Source organism: Acomys minous, assembly GCF_964271855.1.
Source record: "Acomys minous genome assembly, chromosome: 1".
Taxonomy (NCBI): Eukaryota; Metazoa; Chordata; class Mammalia; order Rodentia; family Muridae; genus Acomys; species Acomys minous.
In genome coordinates this window covers 19808623-19829802 of record NC_140483.1, presented here as the reverse complement: position 1 = coordinate 19829802, position 21180 = coordinate 19808623, and the positions used below count along the sequence as shown (strand labels likewise).

General features: G+C 42.4%; 1 protein-coding gene across 1 annotated transcript in view; it reads left to right on the top strand.

The window, feature by feature from the left end:
• FMN2 (formin 2) overlaps positions 1 to 21180 on the top strand; it is a 300168-nt gene that overhangs the window by 20717 nt on the left and 258271 nt on the right. Inside the window, exon 2 of the mRNA XM_084792663.1 lies at positions 8612 to 8778. Within this exon, the coding sequence (XP_084648789.1) occupies positions 8612 to 8778 (167 nt within the window). The remainder of the gene's footprint in view (positions 1 to 8611; positions 8779 to 21180) is intronic.

Sequence of the window (21180 nt, the reverse complement as noted above, 5' to 3'; positions counted from 1 at the left end):
ATCAGATGAATTGTTCTCAACATGAGTATAATAAATATAATAAAATAAACAATTTAAGCTTTTAAAAAAAATAATAAAATAACCAGAAGTTAGGAATTCTAACAAGCAGGTCACTTGGGCTGTTTTGTGTTTGTCTTAGTTTTAGTTTTATTTTCTTTTTAAAGACAGTGTCTTGCTATGTAGTGCAGCCTTGCTCCGAACTCACCAGGCATCCTAGGCTAGCTGTGAAATCACAAGCCTACTGCGTCAGCCTCCTTACTACTGGAATGACAAGCGTGTGTCACTATGTCTTCCACAAGATGCTATTCCGGCTTAGCAGTTGCCAGTGGGAGAGGCAGCACCTACACCAGCTCTCCTTGACAGGCCATTGCCCACAGTGATGCTGTGTATATTGTCCATTCAATAGCTGTGGCTTTGGTCAGTTCGTTTATTTTTCGTCCTCTATCCAAACACAGAATACAGCTCAGTTGATACGAATTAGGATAAAAATGTGAATAGCTGAGCACATTGAAATGTACAGGATGACTACTTTTGTTAGTATGATTGACATGTTTTCATCTAGTAAGGGGAAAATACAGGAACCACAAATCCTTTGAAATGGATGTCCCTGTGTTTGGGGGTGGAGCACACAAGTGAACCCCGAGGAGTACTGCTGGCTTCTAGGCTCAGTCAGCCAATTTGTATAGCTAAGAAGTAGGCTTGAAGTAAGACTGCATCAGGCCAGTCTATTCTCCACTTTTATTTATTATGTAGTCCAGGCTGGCCTAGATTCACTACACATCCAAAATTGGCCTTGACTTTACAATCTTCAGTTTCAGCCTCCTAAGTACTGAGACTGTAGGTGTGTACCATCATGCCTTGCTCTCTAAGGAATTAAGCAGGTTGGCAAGTGTGTCCTCATGGTATACTCAATCCTCAGCTTCTGGAAGAGACACAGAAGTTTGTGTCTCTACACACATGCCTTGACTTGACAGATTATTTTGTCTAGACAGAAAAAGAGAGCCAATATATTCCAGCTGAAACTAGCTGGAAAATACAAAAGCTCTCCATTTCTCACCACAATGACTTTACTCTTTAATAAGCTGAGTTCTCTCTTGAAAAACAAGGGGTCTACCCTTTGTTTAATCTGGCTATTTTGAAAATAGTGGAGGCATATCTCTTATATCATCGAAAAACATTTTATGTGGTACTTGGAATTCAACCTGCGTCTTGAGAAATTTTAAGTAGCTCTGTACCACTGAGTGACTTCTCTTGGCCTTCTGTGACATATCTTCCCATATAATCCAGGCTGGCCTGGAGCTCACTGTATGGACCTGGCTGGCCTCAAACTTGAGATAATATTGCTTCAGTTTTCCTATTCAAATTTGCCCTCCAACTCGGGAGAAGTATAATGAAATCTTAGGAGCCTCTTTCTTAGCTTAATTTACCTATATTATCAATGGCATAGTAGTTTTAGCCTGCTTTCCTAACTCTATTACTGCCTTTTAAAGAAGAATATAAAATAAACACCTCGATTGTAGTTTTAGCATCAGATACGTCACAATACATCTCAAAAAAAAATTCTAAGCTACACCTCATCCTTCTGTAATCCAGGGATCAATAATCTTCAAAACAACTAACTGTGGCCTTCAGATATTAAAACAAACTGTGGATGTAATGCACACATGTAAACTCTCCTTATTCTCTAGATAATAAGTTATCACACTGGTTATTCATACTGTATTGGGGATTACAATTAATATAGAGATAATTTTGAGTATTTAAGAGGCTGTGTGGGTATTATATGTAAACAGAGAACACTGAGCATCCTTGGACTTTGATGTCTACGGTCCATGGCAGGGGCTCTGGCACTAGTCATCCATGGGTACTGAAGGACAGCTATAGTCTATAATGGAATTATTTGGATGTAAATAACTTGATTACCTGGGGTCTATTACCTAAACTAATCAGTGTTCAGGACTCTGTGTTGCCTAAAATGCACAGTACAGTGCATCCTTATGTATGATCTGATGCATGAACAGTTACTTTTTGTTTCTAAGGGTTTGGGGTCAGCATGTGTTCATGATTGGAGGAATTTGTGATTCGCAATCTCCAACATCAGTAGGCTGTCGTGTATAGTAGCTTTTTCATTTCTATCGCAGACATGAATGGTGTCTGGGTGTGGAGATGACAGCTTGCCTCTATTTTCAAATATCTCAATTGACTTTTTTCTCTAATGGGTTTTCTGTGTCTTTGATATGCACTAAGTGAGCATTATCCAACCAGGCACCACAGAAAGACATTTTTCTAATTCTTTCACTTCTTTTGCACCTTTGGGTTGATGTTTTTCTTTTCTGAGTGCTTTTCTTTATTCATTAGGTACATTTTTTCATATCAAAATAAAATTTTATACAGGAAAAGACAAGATAAATGCTTCAGTATTTTTGTTATTTAATTCTCTGATATCATTGTGGATGTGATTCTGCCACTGTCTAAAAATGATAATTTTATTTTTCTCAATCCCCTTAATGTATTCAGTGTGATTTAAGTGTACTGATTTCAATTATTTTCATTTCTGCAATAGAATGCTATTTGATGGTTATATAACCTTCAATCATGCGAATAAGCACACCTTAAAAACAACTAAAACTTGCCATGCATGGTGACATCTGCTTGTAATTCCAGCTCTTAAGAGGCTGATACCAGCTTAATCTACATGCTAAGTTCCAGGCTAGTGAAGGCTTCACAGGGAGAAACTGTCTCAGGAAAATGCAAATTGGGCCCAGAAAATGGCTTTGTGGGTAAAGGTGTCTGCCACCAAACCAGACTGAGTTTGATTTCTAGGACCTAGGTGATGAGAATTGACTGTCCACATACACTGTGGCAATGTACACACACACACACACATACACACACACACACACACACACACACACACACACACACACACCCCAGATGCTCTGTCTCTTTCTCATATATGTGTGTGTGTGTGTGTGTGTGTGTGTGTGTGTGTGTGTGTATACATATGTATATATATATATGAATAACTATAATAAAAATTAAAATACCCATTAAAACAAATGCAAATGAGTGTGTTTTGTTGTTGGACACTTTAGATTTGCGCTGTCCTCAGGTGCCACTGATGCACACACTTTTATGGGAGGCTTCATGGCTACATCGTCTGGTCTAATCTTCTTACTAACCCTGTGACATGGTGATGCGTCACTCTCAGACTCGGATGGTTGCTAAATTGAGCCTTAAATGTTTCCTGTCCATAATATGGATGACATTCTGCATTTCAGGCTGTTTTAGGCTCAGGAACAGCAGAGCAAGAAACCCAGTAAGGGTGACATGGTGGTTCTGTGAGTCCTTGTTGTCTTCCTCAGTCTCCCCTCCTCAGGGTTTTCAACAGCTCTCTTTTCCTTCTGCCTAGTTATAGTGATGCTTATGCATATGTGATTAGTGTGGCAGTCTCCAAGGCGACACAATTTCAGAAAAAGGTGTATGTCTATACTCACACTCATGAAATTGTAAGAAAGACTAGGAAAGAGTTGAGACCTTAGCATTTGACAGGACATATAAGCATGTTGGTAGGGAGTCCAGAAAAAGGAAATTAAGTGAAAGTGGCCAGAAAAGTAGATTTTAAAAGGGACATTCAAGAAGATGAGAGGCAAGTGTCTTAAGGGGCAAGTGGAAGGAACAATGTCATTGGTTGCATTACAGTTTGAGTGTGAGTTGTACAATATACGATCATGTTTTGGAGCGAGGTGATGTGCTATTTGGAATGATGATGGAAACCTTAGTATGTGAGGTCCTGCTGGAGACAGCCTGTTGGGGATGTCTTGTCTCTAGACCTTTCCTCCCTGCTTTCTGCCCACTGTCAGGTGAGTTGCCTCACCTTACGGTTCATCTGCTATGGTCTTCTTATCCATCCTACTGGAATCACCCATGGACTGTGGACTGTGGCAGGGACAAAACCCAGTAATTCTTTCAGTTAATCTGTTTTCTATAGGTGCTTGCTTGACATAACAAGAAGTCTGGCTCAAAGGTTCTACATTGTTTACCAGTGTCTGTTTCTCAGCATGGACGGAAGTCAAATTAGAATGTGCTGAGCCAGGAATAAAGGAATAAAAACAATGACATCTCTCTACCTCCAGCTACTTTTTATGTGAAGGAAGTTCCCCACCTTAAAAAAAACAAAAAGACAACACTAATTGGAAATAAGTGTTGTAGGTTCAGGGAATATTTGGGGGACATCTATTTATCTATCTATCTATCTATCTATCTATCTATCTATCTATCTATCTATCGGTTGTGGGATCAATCCTAGATTCTTATACATAGTTGGTTAGCCATCTACGTGTGAGCTACATCCCCAGCCTGGACTTTCTCTGGAATGTGGGAGTTAAAAGGTGTAAGTGCTTGTTGAATGGTGAGTCCGAAGAGGGAATGTTACGAGGTTAAGGAACAGTACAGAGGAAGTTGAGCATCAGGTGACCCAGTGGCATGAGCTTTCAAAGGAGCTTATGCTTTTCAAGGGCGTTAGATCATTTGAAAGTGTTTGTGGGGCCCGAGGACAGCATTGCCCACCGGCTTTCTTGTCCCTTAAATATGTAGTAATTTCAACAAGACGCCTCCTTGTGAGAGGACTTCAGGGCAGGGAAGTCCTCAAGGGGCAGCCCAAATACCATTGTTAGTACAGGCAGAGAAATTCTCTGGACGTGGTTCTCAACCCATGGCCACACGGGTTGATAACCTCTCTGAACTCACTTTGACGAGTGGTGACTTTTGTGCTCGTACTCATTTACTCTGCTCTGTTCCCTCACAAACTAAGCCCTGTTCCCTGATTTCCTATTGTCATTGTTGCTACCCAGTGTCTGAGTCAGACAAAGGAACTGTAGCCGTGTAAGAGCTGTTTTCAACCACTTCGTCCTCTGTGCACAGTGGGTACGCTGTGGGAATTAACCACTCGAGATTTGAGGTGCAGTTTCCTAGGTGATCATTTTAGTTGGGAACAGATAAACCTCAGTTCTGTAGAGGGGGAATCTTTCATTTCACTGAAAAATGTGTTGGGAGCAATGTCCAGGAACTGGTGGGGTTGGGTGGTCTTTCTCAGTGGGCCCCTGTGTGTCTTTGTCAAATGGCTACAAAGGGCCTCCACGTTTGTTCAGCTCCCACATTGCACTTTCTCTTCAGATGTACTAATCTCCTAATTAATGTATATGCTCTGTGCTGGTCGATGTTGCAATATGCACTGTTTAATCACAGAACTTTAGAAAGAAGTGAGGGCTGCACAGGTCACCAGGTGCCATGGGGTCTAAAGAAAGACTGTTTAGCAGTTAATGTCTTTACTATTAAGGCCTCTATTTCAAATATAGAATGGCAAGAAATAGAGAGGTATTGTCTTAAAGGCTTATGGTAGAGCAGAAGGGCAAAAGGAAGGAAATGTGTTTCTTTCTCTCTCTCTCTCTCTCTCTCTCTCTCTCTCTCTCTCTCTCTCTCTCTCTCTCTTTCTCTGTGTGTGTGTGTGTGTGTGTATGTGTATGTGTGTGTGTGTATGTGTGTGTGTGTATGTGTGTGTGTATGTGTGTGTGTGTGTGTGTGTGTGTGTGTGTGCAATTCCTTTTTATATTCTGGCTAGAATATGAATGAATATGCATTATTGAACAGCATTGTAATTTTCTAGGCATTCTCCAAATATTTATCTTTTCTTCCCTAAAAGTTATCAAGTTTTCAGGCTGTGTTGCTCTAAGGAAGCATATTACTTAACTGAAGGAATAGGTATTAAAAAAAAAAAAAGATTTCACAACCATTTAAGTAAAACGGTCAGTTACATAAAAGAGTTATAGAGGGATCTACAATGGTGTGGAAGGGGCTCACAGAAGGTTTTTCAGGGTCCTTGATTTTGATTTAAAGTTGAAAGATGAATTCATGAGAGGGACAGAGAATAGGACTCAAGACCTGAGGATAGTTGTGACCGGAAGGGACTCTGAAGAATTTTCTGTTTCTCCTGCTTTAGTTTGTGGATATTGAAAAATGTTACATGAATTTCTCAGTTTCTGAGGGGTGGAGTATTAGTAGTTTGTATCAGATTTTGACCTGAGACTGTGTCTTTTTTATTTCTCAGAACTGTGGAACCTATAACAAGACCAAATACCCATTGGGTGCTGTGTCACACCATGTCTGTAATCCCAGCACTCTGGGAAGCAGAGGCACAGGCAGATCTATGTGAGTTTGAGAACAGCCTGGTCTAAAAAGTGAGTTTAGGACAGCCATGGCTAGCTATACAGAGAAACCCTGTCTTGAAAAAACAAAAACAAACAACCAAACCAAATCAAACCAAAACAAAACAAAAACAAACACCAAAAGGGGGATAAAGTTGCAAATTAGATTCTCAACCCTTGGGAGGAAGAGGTTTTAGTTAAGTTGTGAAAGAAGTGAGAAAGAGGCATAGACAAATAAAGGGTCTTTTAAGGGTCTTGTTCAAGTTTTCCCAAGAATTGGAATGTCAACTCTTTTCCATCCTTTTATAATATTTCTAGTCATTCACTGCATAGCAGTTGTCAGCTGTCACGGCACTAGAGGGTGTGGCATTTAGCACCCAGATGAGAGTTTGGAAGTTTGACATCAACTGCCACTGAGGCTGTGATCTTCAGTCCCACCAGCTTCTAGTCCACCTGAATAGGAACTTCTGGTTGACCTGCAGCCTGTCCTCAGTAATACATCTGATCTGTGTGGGACAGAAATTCAGCCAGGTCATCAGACACTACTCTAGGTGGTCACTAAAAATAGATTAGAGACTGGTCCCTTGACTCTCATGTCTGTTTTTAGAATCAGAAACAGTGACCAGTGGAGTAGCAGTGGCCAGGGTGCCCATCACTTTCTTCTTCCTAGATGGTTCTAAGGCACAAGAGAGGTTGAGACATGGACTACGAAGACCCTGTCTCCTAGGGCTTGTTGTTCATGTCTTATTATATTATAGGCATTGGTCAGCATCCAGAGACACTCATGGAGATTTTCCTGAATGTTTTTTGGAAAAAAAGTACGGGGCCAGGGACACATAGAAATAGATGTGGTTTATTATGGAAGGTACTCAGGAGAATGAGAGTGGATAAGAGAGCTGGAGAGATCCTGGCTTCAAAGTCCCCGGACCATGAAATTATCCATTCTTTAGAGCTCATTTGCACAGAACCCACGCTCTCTATCATCTGCAAATGGTAGAGCTTTTTCCTGTTCACGCTGTTTGGTTATATGTAACATACGCTCATTTGGATTCCCAATCTTTCTCCCCTCTTGGTTCTATTCCCTCAATTGTCAATCTTCTAGTAATGACAATGTTTTAGTTTTCCTTCAGAATTTCATACATGCACACAATATATTTTGAATGGTCTATCTACCAGGGACTACATTTCTAAAGAAAACTGAGCTTGCCCCTCTTAGCAGCCGCCAAGTGATGGCAGCTTCTGGGCTATGGGAGGGGGTTTGTGCCCCTATGCTATCCACAGTGAATATTAACTGTCCTGATGTTGTACAGGAGTCTGACTGATGTGAGCATAGCAGGCTGTGACATCACGCGCCCTGACCTCCAGACCTCTGACTCTTACAGTCTCGCTGCCCTTCTCTTTTGATGTTCCCTGAGTCTTGTAGGGAGGGGATATAATCTAGGTATTCAGTTTATTTCTAAGCATTCCACGGACATTTATTCTCTAAGCCTTGTCTTGATGCCACTGGTACCTCCCTTATAAAAGGATGGAGAAGAGTTGACACTCCAATCCTTGGGAAAACTTCAACAAGCATCTTAATGGTACTTCTCGGGAGAAATAATAAAGTATTTACATTCAGACTTTGCTTAGAGATACTTCTTGTTTTTAAAAATTCTTTAGACTTGTTTTATTTTATTTGTATGGGTGTTTTACCTGCACGCATGTTTGTATATCACATGTGTGCAGTGTCTGCAGAGGCCAGAAGAGGACCCTCTGGAATTGGAGCCGTGGATGGATGAGGGCCACCAAGTGAATTCTGGGAATGGAACCAGGCTCCCCTGTAAAAACAGCAACTTCTCTTAACCGCTGAGCCGTATTTCCAGACCCCACACATAGCTGCTTCTATGTCTGCTGTCTTGTTCCTTTTCAGGATTGACTTTTATTTTCTGGCCACCTTTCTTGTCTTTTCTATGGGCCTCACTCTCTCTTTGTCTGTGCCTCACTCTCTGCCTTTCCCTAGTGCTGGGTTAGTTAGTCTGTGACATTTCTAGGCCCAAATAGTGGCAGTTTGGGGCACTCACTGCTTCTTCAAAAAAAAAAATCCTCGGGACTGTGAACAAAAAGAAAGAATTGCTTAATTAAATCCCAAAGGGCTGGAGGTTCCTTTCAGATGGAGAATGCATAATCTGTAAGGGAGACCATTCTCCTTTGAGGTAAGATGTCTTTGGGAGTCTGGGAGAGCACACCCGGGCAGCCCTTTCCTATGTGGCGACTGGCCCCTTACTGCAGTTTCCTTCACTGGGCTCCTTTCTTCACACAAGTAGCCTTGGAGACTGTTGCTCACTAGCGATGTTTACCGTCCTCTCTCTGGAGGGTTCTGAGCCAGGTGATGTGCCAATGCGCCTCTAATGACTGTGTCTCACATGCAGGGCGAACTCTGTTGGAGAAGCTGTTCAGCCAGCAGGAGAACGGGCCTCCTGAAGAAGCGGAAAAATTTTGCTCCAGGATCATTGCCATGGGCCTTCTGCTTCCTTTTAGTGATTGCTTCAGGGAACCGTGTCATCAGAACGCTGGGTCAAGTTCAGCTCCATTTGACGTAAGTAGGATTATCCACTTCTGTCTACGGGGGTGGGGTGGGGTGGGGTGGGGGGAACTGCAGTTGGAGTAGTAGCTGTGGTGTTTGTCCAATCACCTTATAATTTAAAAACAACATGTGACCCTGAGCCACTCAAGGGCCTAGATTGCCTATTTCTAATTTTCTTTAGACTAGAGCATTAAATGTAGTTGGAGAGCCTCCTTAAAAAACAAACAAACAAACAAACAAACAACAACAACAACAAAACCCACCCACCCCAAAACAAAACAAAACAAAACAAAAAAACCCAAAAACCAGTCATCTTACTTTTCTAATCTGCTATCATCAGTCTAATTAAGATCGCCCAGAAGTTTTCTTTGTGGTGAAGATTGAACAGGCATAGGCAAGTGTTTCTCACCAAACTAGACCTCAAACATCAGTATTTCTGGGCTAGTTACAGGCATTCCTTCAGAAGCAGTACCACAGGGCAAAATACTATTCCCAGTGGGTCACGAGTTTCCATGGGCACTAAAATGCTCTGTGAGCATTTTCGCAACTCATTTTTGCACTAAACATTGTCAAGCAGGAGCAGGAGCGTCTGCCCTTCCCCACACCCCCGCAGCAAGGGTTAGTAGTGTGGAACCAAAAGGCATGTTTGTGACGACCACATCGCGAATAACAGCATCTTCAAGCAGAGTAGTGTTAACTTTCTCAGGTATGTGGTACGTGCGTGGCATGGTTCTGAGGAGGATGCTCCTAAGACTGAGACAGGCAAGGGTTCTCATATGTGCATCTCTCATGAGAAACCGGGACGTCTGGGTGGATGCCTTCTGTGGAGTCCAGGAGCTGAGTGTTTGTGGACACTGGATTGTGATCAACATGGGTAACTGCATTTTTTCCAGTACTGCCAAGCATTCCTCAAAAGAAAGTAAATGTGAACAGATGCTGAAGGCAAAAGCTGGTGCTAGAGCCAGGTATGGTGGCCCATGGCCGTAATCCCAGCACCTGGGAGGCTGATGTAGGCAGATCTAGAGTTTCAGGCCAGCCTGAGCTACACAGCGAGGCTTTCGTTGGCCCCAGATCCAAAGACTATGAAGAGGTGATTGTAAATAACAGTGGCCATGCTCGCTGCTTTCTTCTTCCTCCTGTTTACCACTCCTAACTGGTGATCTTTCCTATCCCTCTTTAGTATAAGTGGAAGAAATCTCATAAAATATTGTGAGATCTCAGTTCTGGCCTGTGAGAAAAATTTCTAGATGACACCATGACTCAGGAAACATCTTTTGGGTTTATTTACTTATTTCTTATGAACGTTACTTAATGACATGGCAGCTCATTGCTGCTAGGTAGAGCATTTTCTCTTGTGGAAAGAATTAGATAATTTCAAATTTCTCCTCTCTTCTCCTTGGGAGCTGGGTGAGTCTGGAGGCAGAGCCTGGGGACCGCAGTGCAGTGAGTGATAGAATGACAAACACTGGGCTCTATCAGGATGGAATTTGGAGATAAGGTAAATAGAATGTGAGTAGAAGAAACATGAGCTCTGTCTCTATTACCTGATTCTAACAGCCGTTGGCATTTTTCCCTGGAGCAGCTGTGACTACTTACGAGGTGCCCTCAAGATCTAGCCTGTCGATGCCCCCTCATTAAAGAAGGGGAGCAGGGTGAGGTCATGTACTCTCACCTGAGATCTCAGCCACACTTGGCAGCACTGTGTAACTCTGTCCTAGCTTCCCATGGTCTTGTGGTGCTAGCGTATATGGTGTGTTAACTTGAGAGGCGGGGAACCCCATTTCTGCAGTTATAGAGAAGTCGTCATCCTGGCTGGAATGAGCATTTTCAGCGATATAGCTGTTGGGGGTGTCATCCAACCTACCGTAGCGCCCCTCGCCCTGGCTCTGAAAATAAGCACGATAAGGCCATTGGTTGGACGTGTTGGGTTTCTGTGGGATGATTATTTTGATTTGTCATTGTTTCCCTAGCTGGGATGAGTAGACGTGAGAGTGTGAATTTGCTCATATTTTCCCAGAAGTTCACATAACAGTCTAGCACTTGCCTTTTTCTTTAATGAAAAATATTATCAAATTAACTTTATTTTCTTTATGAAAACTCACAACTAAAAAGCCTTTTCTCTCAGTAAATGTGAAATTGGAATAAACTGAAAATAACGGATAATCCTATCCCTCCCTCCCTTCAAAAGTTTTTAAGACTTTTTTTACTATTGTGATCTGAAGAATAAACTCAGGTTTCTAAACATGCTAGGAAAGGGTTCTTTGTACACATGAGCCACATCCTGTGCCTTAAGTTAACCAGCTTACTTCTCCTTTGTCACGTTAGTGCTAGAGAGACTAGAAATGCTTCTTTCACCACACTGTCCTGGAAGGTAGCTAAGTGTCACATGAAATTTAAAAAAAAACCAAACTCACAAAATAGGGATTTCACTCCCCAGCTTGAAGTGATTGTTTTCCTCCTTGCCACCCTCCTTGGCTGTGCACAGCCTCTCTAGGCCTCACACCGACTGAGCACAAAGTGAAGAGGAAATTAAAGGTGCACTCATGGGAAATGCTGTTCCATATTCCAAAATAGCAGCTCAGAAACAGCACCAGGACTTACTGAATACAGAGTTAAGGCTTTTTTCCCCCTGCAAACTACAAAGGAAGCAAATACACAGTCTGGAGACTGAGGTGTCAGTGGGGGTGGGAAGGGATGCTCTCCTCTCTGGGGAGACATGTTTCTGATAATTAGTCTCTCTGCTGATTTCCAGAAAAGAGTTGTTGTTGTGAGCATTTCCAACCAACAATTCTCCAAGGAACAGTTCTTCACAAGATGGAACCCAATAGGAATGGGCTTGTAGCTGGCACTCTTCCTGTCCCCTAATTCTGTAACACCATTCTACCTGATTGTTGATGCATGTCATTAAAAATATATATTTTTTGATATGGGGGATCTTACTGATGCAGCTTATGGATTGACCTACTTCAGCTAAAGATTTCTGATGTCAGTCTCTTGTTATCCTGTATCTTCTATGGCTTGCCATTTTGATTCCTCGTGCTGTAAAAAATATAAAAGAACACCACATTTTCCCCTTGCGATACTTGATAAAGGTTTTATGACCTTTAAAAGAGGCACGTAGTTTTGAGTGTCGATGTTAACTTATATACAAATATTAAGGAAATGTATTTTACGTGCTAGGTGTCAATAAGATTCACTATAAAATAATTTAAATAAAAAGAAAAGCTTTATTAAAACAACAACGAAGCAGAGGGAGGGGAGCGCTGTGGGTATAGGTCAACGGTCTGTGTGGTGTTTTCAGTGAGGATGGTCCCCGTGGGTTCATATATGGAATGTCTTGTTTCCAGACAGAGGGACTGTTTGGGAATGATTGGGGTGTATGGGTCACTGGGTGGGTGGGTGGGGGAAAGATTTGAGGTTTTTAAAACCCACACCAGTCCATGCCATTCCCAGTTAGCTCCCTCCCTCCCTTCCTCCTTGCCTCCTTGTCTCCCTACCAGCCTCATAGTTGTTTTCTCAACATGCAAGCCCTTAGCTACTGCTCTAACACCATGCTTGCTGGCCTGCTGCCACACTCCTGGCCATGATGACCATGGACTCACCCTCTGAAACAATAAGCAAGCCCCCAATGAAATGACTTAAATTGCTTTGCTCATAGTGTCTTCATGGCAATAGAAAACTAACTAAGACAATCTGTGATCCCAGCACATCAGGGGCTGAGCTGGAGAATTCATGAGTTTAAGGCCAGTGTGGTCTATCTAGTAAGAATAAATAAATCAAATTATGAAGGAAGGAAAGCAGAGTGTGCAGGTCAGGGAGAGTCAGCACTCAGAAATGGCAATGATAAGGGTGGCAGAGACAAAGATACCAGCTAGGTTCCCACTCTGGTCTCCTTAGGTAAGTGTGCCTGAGCCTGATTGGTCAGTTTTATCTGCATGAAGGAATTCAGCCATGCCAATTCCTGACTGGTTGACATTTACAAATATCTACAGGTCTCCATCCATTGACAAGGTCCTGGAGATAAAATGAGACTTTACAGAGAATTGGAGGCTTCTTTCTTATTGGAGGATAGTTGTGATTGGGAAATTTTATATCATTTTACTGGATGGATTTTCTGTTTGTTTGTTTTATTATTTTTTTCTATTGGAGATAGAACCTAGGGTCATATAATATCACACTATGCAAGACTTCTGCTACCAAGCTACCTCCTCAACTCTTGTTTCTTATGTTTCTGAGAGGTGATTTGTGTGTCAGTTGATTTGGCTTTCCTTCCACTTTTATTTGGGGATTTTCTTACTGAAGAGCCTGTTGTTGAGAGCTGAATCCCTAGCACCATTGGGAAGGAAGCAAGAAAACCACTGAATTAAGGACAACACAGGACTAAACAAGATAGAAGTACAGTTACACTGATAGCCAGCCAATATCATAGGACAGAAAAAGGCAAACAAGTAGCCACACTTAGGTTACAGCCTGTAGGTGAGGCATGCTCTACCACCCTTCCATCTCCAGAGATTCCCAACGCAGCAGTGAGAGCTGTATAGGATCTTAAATCCCACTCAACAAGTACATTAAAGTTGTTGTAGGGAAGTCAGTTGGCCACAGAGATTGGTCCAACACTGACTGAGTTCAAGGAGGCTCCAGTGTGATGGGTTCTGCTTCCAGCCACCAATGGACTAACTAATGAGCAACTGCCTTTCGCCGCTGGTGGGCTCACCCTCTACAACCTAAACTTTTTAGGACTCCTCTTCTGCTGCCCTCTGCCATTGTGACACACTGACCCCACTTCTCTGACTTCTGATCTCTGCTTGTTAAGAGGCTCCTAGGGAAGTTCAGATTTAAACAACAGGTCCTCTCTCGAAGTGTTGCCTAGACCTGGCCCCGAGAGACATGGAGAATGACAACGTGGGTTGTCTCTTGAATGCTGCCTTTTCACACAGGAGGGGCCACCAATCCAGTAAATCTTCAAATTAGATTTAAGGCTTTTTAGAATTCTGGTCTTATTCTTTGGCGAGGACTGCCAGCCTTCTCAATGGGCCACCGAGATTTTATTTTGATTTTGTGTATGTGTGTGTGTGTGTGTGTGTGTGTGTGTGTGTGTGTGTGTGTGTTCTTGCCCTGACAGGGAGCCATGTGCTGCCTATTCCTTTCAGCTGCATGTCTTCTGTTTCTCTGCATGTTTTAGTTGTCCCACTAGCTCCTGTATGATTTCTGACACCCTTCTAATCTTCTTGTCTTTGAATTGGAAACAAATCTTTGTTGTGACTCTGCTCGGTCACTGTATCAATTAGTGGCAGATTTGTATCTTTAATCTGGCATGTAGGTGAAGTTTTACTTTTTAAAAAAGATTTTATTTTATTTTTAATTATGCATGCATGTGTATCTTTGTGTGGGTATGTGCACTTGAGTGCTCCTGACACCCAGAAGAGGATGTCAGATTTCCTGCAGCTGGAGTTATAGGCAGTTGTGAGCTGTCCAGTGTGGGTGCTGGGACCTGAACTTTGGTTCTCTGCAAGAGCAATACCCCCTAACTACAGAGCTATCTATTCAGCCTCAGTTCTACTCTCTCTCCAGACACTCTTCAGGATTACATGCCTCCCCTGTGGTCCTCATGCTTGTGCATCCATGTCTACAACTGTCTATACTATTATGTATATTATAACTGATTGTTCACAGAGTAATGTGTAAATGCAGATCAGTAACGCTTATATGGCTGTATCCTGCAGTCATTGCAATGTATGTTTTCAGGCACATGTTAGGCCATATGTATCAACAAACATACGTTATTGTGTATAAACACATTCTAAGCTAGATGTGGTGGTTCATGCCTGAAATCTTAGGACGCTGAGATAGAAAGAGTGCCATGCATGTGGGCCCAGTCTCAGCTCTAGTGTGAGTTCAGTCCAGCTCAGGTTACACTGTGAGGCTTTGCCTTAAGGAAATGGAAGGGAAAAAAAAAGAATGTTTTGATTTGGTACGTGATTTAATACATTTTAAATATGTACTGCTTTGTTAATCTTACACAAAAAGGAAAAATACATGATTCTTTTCACTTGCGTTATTATCCATCCAGGACTACCACTGCAGGGTTGAGATAGTGGCAGAGCACATGGCTAATCCGTGTGAAGTCTCAGGAGTCCAAAGAACATGTGGCCTGATGACAGAGGTGACCACACAAAGCAGCATGGTTTCTATACACCCTCATCCTGTGTGGCTTAGGTCCCAGTATCAAAGCAGAAGGAGGTGGATGCAGCCCATCAGCGTGTGACATCCTCTTTCCTGTCGGCTGGCTTCCTGATTGTTGTGGTTAGAATGTAAAATGTCTCCTACCGGCTCATGTATACAGACACTTAGTAGATTCAATCCCAGAATAGCAACAACAAAAAGTGTGGTGAGTACAGTAATGGTGATTGCTGTTATACCTCATAATGGCTGTGTTCTGTGCTCAGTAGAGATGCTGCCATCTCCATATTGTGAGTTCACTGAAGTGGACACAATGCAGTTTTCAAAGCATTTTGGGTTTTTTTTGTTTTTTCATGAAAATTGGAGAAAAATATATGTAAAGAGAAAGGAGTATTAGGATAGAGAAGGCTGATAGACGAGAGTAAGATAGGAAAGAAAGATATCACATTGTCCTTTATGTGATATATATATATATATATATATATATATATATATATATATATGTTACATATATTTATAGTGTATGTATGTACATTATATATGTATAATGTATGTATGTAACATATATAAATATATGAGACACAGAAGCAGACCGGGGCTCTGTGGGGAGGAAGGGTAACAGCAAGAGTGGAAAGGAAGGGTCTACCGAGGAAAAGGGGGAAGGGCTCGATTTGAGCAGAGTACAATGCTGGGTGGCTCAGGGAAGCCAGCCTGTTTCATAGTGAAGCTCACTCATTATTCGGTATGCTAGCTGAACATCTTTTAAAAACGGAAATCTTTAAGAAGACACATTTGGGATACACTCTTTAAGGCAGTGACAAACTTTCTTTGTGTTTGCTCATTTGAGAGGATCATGCCGCCCCAGACACACATTTTGGCTTCCGGACTTGTACTTTGAATCTCCCATTTGGCACACAGTGTGTGGTGGTTCCCGATTCATCTTGATTGTAGGTGATGGACGTTTATTAAAGCCAGAGATTCAGCTCAGCTCTTCTCTCCTGATTTTCTTTCCCTTTCCTTTTGCTGGCTATGCCTGAGCAGCCATCATTTCTGTGTGAGGAAAGTATCTTCGTCATGCCCCTCTTTCCCTGAGCAGTATGTGCGGCCATGTGGCTTCCACTGAAGGGTAGAATCAGGACACAGTGACCAAGTGAAGGTGCGTTGTGCAGAGAACATAGCCAGCCAGGTCAAGCACTTGCAGGTTCCGTTTCCTAATCCTTACTGGACTTTGGAAACTTAGAAATTATTGTATAGTCTGGATCAGAAGATAACAAAGGTTTGATGTAGAATACAATTACTGTTGTACAGACTTTGACAAGCCACTCCATCCTGCTCTCCTGTGGATTGCACAGAAAATGCACAGTCTATAAAAGTGGCTGTGTGTGCCAAATAAAACTTCCATTTCCAGGCGGGGTGGAGCAGGGCAGCTGCAGAGACTAGGATAGTAGGCTGCACTTGGCTGACTCCTGGTGTATACCCAGGAAATAGGTAGACGGTGAATGCATTCAGTGAGTCTGACTTTTCTCTCTCTACCTATCTGCGGTTACCAATCAGTCACACAATATTTATTGTAACGAAACTTTGGGCAGTTTCCTGGTAGAGAAACTGAGAGGAGAGCCTTGCTTTTCCTTTAGAGAGGAGGAGTGGTCACAGTATGTTTAGAGGTTGATGGAGCAGCGAGCTAAGGAGTGAATGGCACCTAATAGGGAGTGTAACATGAAAGATGGAGACTTTAACATTCAAGATTGTTATTTGTTAGTTCTGCAGAGCCAAGAAGGGTGAGCTATAAATACAGGTATATTCTTCTGAAAGAGGAAGATGAACTTGAGTGGGCTGGGGGAGAAGAAAGAAGGGCACAGAAGCAGTCAGCCTTTTGATATTCATGGCTGAAAGCTGCCACGGCAGGAGGGGCTCCCAAGCTCAATTCTCCATGAATTAGGTGTCTCTGCAGGCTCATATGAGGTATGGGATTTATATGAAAGTTCTTTCATTTATTTGGACACTATATGCTTTGGAATGAGGGTTGAATAGAAGTGAAAAGGATGCTTATGGGGAACAATGGCAAATATTGTCTCTTGGCCTGGTGTCCTTTGTGTCCGGCAAAAAGGGGTCATTTGACTGCTCTTGAGTTGGCTTTGCATGACTGTATTGGCTACTTTTCTCATTGCTGTAATCAAACAGCTGACAAGAGGAGATTTGCAGGAAGAAGGGCTTTTACTTGGCTCTGTTGCTATAGTGTGTGTGTGTGTGTGTGTGTGTGTGTGTGTGTGTGTGTGTGTGTTTGTAGCCTGGCAGAGCTGTGACAAGGGCATGGCTCACAGCTCTAGCAGTAGGATCACAAGGCTGATCACTCACAACTAGGTAGGCCAGAAGGCTGAGAGGGTGTGTCTATATCCTACTCATGTTTTTTTTTGTTTCTTCCTCAGAGTATGAGTTATTTTCTCAGCATGACTCATTTTTCATGTTGTAACAGGCTTTAGGTCACTGTAAGTTCCTTGCTTGATGCTTGTTTTGAATATCAGGGCTTCATGCCTGCTAATCTTATGCTGTACTGAAGTTCACCACTAGCCCTCGGTGATTGCAACAGTCTTCAGTCTTACAAAGCATATTTAGCCCGCCACACCAGGCTTCCCTGTAAATGCCTTGTCATTTCATCTTCATAATGAGTTTGATGAAGGCTTGTATTGTTTACAGAAGAAATTGAAGCATAGGAAAGTTATGCTCCTATTTGTGTCCATTATCAGCACAAATTCCTCCAAAAGTATTTTTGCAGTTCTGGCCATCTCTTTCTCGCATAACTGTGCCACTCATAGGTCCATGTGGTGCTGAAACAAAGATGTTTCTTTCCTCTGGGTGCATTAGTCTATAAATGGCTGTTTGATGTTGGCTGTTTTCTTGAAAGTAATGACTTATCTGTTCTTTTTTGGTGGGGGTGGCGATGAGGGGGCCTTCCTTTTCCTTAATATCTACTATGCTTCCCAACCACACCCTCAGTATTATGCATCTTTCTGATGCTTATGGGGCCCCACATGCAGGACAGGTGATGGGTAACAGGTTCCTAGCTGACTGCTTTGGGGACATTTGCCCTCTGTGTTGCATATTGACATGAATGTGCTGTGTCAGAGACATTGATGGATTTATGTTTGTGTCTTAAAAACAGTAAGGATTTGGGGATAACAATCCATTTCCAAGCCACATATGTTTCCTTGGTTGCTATTTACCATGTAATTCCTTTTGTGCTTGATTGCATGGTCTCTGGCCATCACAGGTTCTTTTACTTTACTCTTAATTATTAACATTAACTAACAGATCACACACTACATTTCACCCAGTAACAACTAGTTATAGAATGGCTGCAAACAAGATAAAAATGCTGAGGCATTCAGAGATACCTTAGTGGAGGCAAAGGCAGAGAGACAGTGACATGCAGGGAGGGTTATTGCTAGTGGCTTGGTAAGCTAGTAAGTAACTCACTTTGAGAGCTGCTGGAAAACATTCTGAGCTGAGCCAGCCTAGAGAAGAGTGGCAGAAAGCTAAGTCCAGGTGAGGCTCATGAGGGATAATCAATCACCCGAACAGGCCCATGAATCAGTAGGGGCCATGTGGAGCTGAAGTCCGGGGCAAATCGGGAGTCTTTTGCCTGTTAATCCTGGGACACAATGTGATGGATGGAAGACAGGTTTGTCAGTGCCACTGTGCACAGAGCCAGGCTTCCTACCTTTTGTGACCAGACAAGGGAGTCGCATCCTTTGTGGAATTAGTGTGTTTGTTAAGTTAGTGGGTCTGGTTTTGCTTCTGTAGCTTTGATGTGTTCGTAGGCCCATGAGTTCCCACTGACAAATTCTTAGGTGGTGCTTTTCAGTTGCATGAGTAGGTTCGCATGGATCTGTGTCAGTTGCTGACTTGCACAGTAGAAGTTAGAATCCTGCTTCAGTCATGTGCCTTGTGATAGGAAATCATTTCTCGGGTAAGTCACTGGCTACAAAGCTTCTGTTTTAAAGTATAAAGACACTTGGTAATAAAAATGTCTGACGAAACCTATTATTTCCTATGCTAACTTAGGTCAATAAAAAAGAGGACCTGAGTTTGGGTCCTCAGCACTCACATAAAAAGTTGGCTGTGGCAGTGTATCTGTAACCCTAGAATTGGGGTGAGGGAAGAACAGTGGAGGTGGCCATTCCTGGTCCCTAAAACTTAACTGACGGGCCTAGCTCAATCAGTAAGATCCAGGTTCAGTGTGAAATGCTGTCTCAAAGTAAAAAAATAAAGTAAGATGGTGGGTGATCAAGCAGACGCCCTAGGTAGACTTGGCTTCTATTCCGTGCACACATATGCACACACAGAGGAACAATTACATATGGTACATGCATAGCAGCAATTAATAATAAATAATAGATGCCATTGTCTCACACAGCATAGAGTACCTCAGAACTGGGTGCAGCCTGGCTTTATGCACAAAGATTTTGAACTTGTGGTGTTGCCTTACTCATACTATCAGACCTCTCAGGGGACTGTAAGGTTTTGGTGTTTTGTTTTGTTTTGTTTTCTGTCTTTAAAAACATTTGTCTGTACACACAGTAAATGGTTAATTTTCAATTGTGTGCTGGAGTCATATCCAAATTGAAGAGAAGCTTGGCATGCGTTTTAGCCCAATTTTCTTAAGCTGTCAAATGAGGACACTCAACTTTTGAAATATGGAGTAACTTCCTGTGGTGGAAATGGGTCTGCAGACACAGAGTTTTCTATCCCATAATTCCTGCCTTTAAAGGAGGGAAGTTCCTTCCATTTGAAACAGATTTTAACTTTACTCTTTTATCATTAATTCACAGCCCCTGGGATTCATCAAGGAACATTGAGTAATGTGTATTTCTTTCACAAACCAATCACATGTCATGTGACTCAGTTGAGTGTGTTATCAGTGTTGAGAATAGGGATGCTTCCAAGAAAACCTGAGAGTCAAAGGTAAAAAGTGACCTAAGATGAGTAGAGGTCAGGATTAGGTCAGTACCCTGAGACATCTCCATGCAGAAGGCAGCCAGGACTTTGCTATGATGCAATGATACTTCAATGACATCATCAGACTGTGTTTGTGGGGGCAGATGGAGTGTGAAATAAAGGAGCTCATGACATTTATGAAGCTTAACCTAACTTCTGCTTAAGTATCTACTCTCAGAGCAAGAAACCTTCTTGCCTGTGTGGCGTACTGAAGAAGGGTGCTCCATATGGCTTCTGATAGAAGTCATTAGAAGCTGTGTTGTAATACTCAGCCCTGGGGATTCAAAGCCAAACCCCAAATAAATCCAAGAGCTTTAAGGTAATTTGGATGCCAGTTTTTGGGTCTTTTTGAGAACTCGACTATCTCTGCTTCCTTTTGGAGAAGCTGCCCAAGAGGACAGTTTTGACTCAGGGCTGAAGCGGGGTAGACCTTGGGGTTAATTGATGCAGAGAATGTTGGGAGTAGGTCAGAGAGGCAGACACCTCTTGATTAGGAACGCTGGTGTCTAATGTGACCCCTGTTTTCTGACCCTTCTTGCGAAGCCACTGGGCTGTCCTTGGGGTTCTGGTCACTCAGCAGGGTTGTGAGCAAAGGGAATTCTTTATTTTATAAGTTGCCCCTTCACAAGCAGATTTTCACGGTGCTGGGATTATCATGGACTCAACTGTTCTGAATCTTATAACTGCCCCATGTTTTACCAAACATATGTAGTGTTTTGATAATACTGAAGATAAGAAGATAAAGAAACTTCTGAGAAAGGTCTAACACCCCATGGTCTCAGGCTGCCAAGGAGGAAGCCATTTCTTCTTAGTATTACATTTTAAATGTAAGTGATTTTCAGACTCACAGTAGCAGAGTTCACACTGTGTATGGAAATAGAAATCTTGAGTTTCAAACTTTTAAAAAATATTTTTATGAATTCTTCTCTCATGAGCTTCATGCTTCATAACTACCACAGGTGTGGCTTATCTTGCTATTGAATGACGTTCCTCTAGGCTGGCCTATGGGTCAGTGGTGGAGCATTTGTTTAGAATGTCTCTGACCTTTGGTACTGACAAAGCGGGGAAGAGAAGAGGTTCTGAGACCCAGACACTGTGGGTATTTGAGGGATCATTCTTCTTCCCAAGTGAGAATTGGGAAACTGAAATATAGTTGTCTTAGTGTGCTGCCTTTCAAGGTGGTTTGCTTTTGTTTAGCCTAGTGCTGGGGGCAAACCCAGGGCTCTGGGTATGCTGACA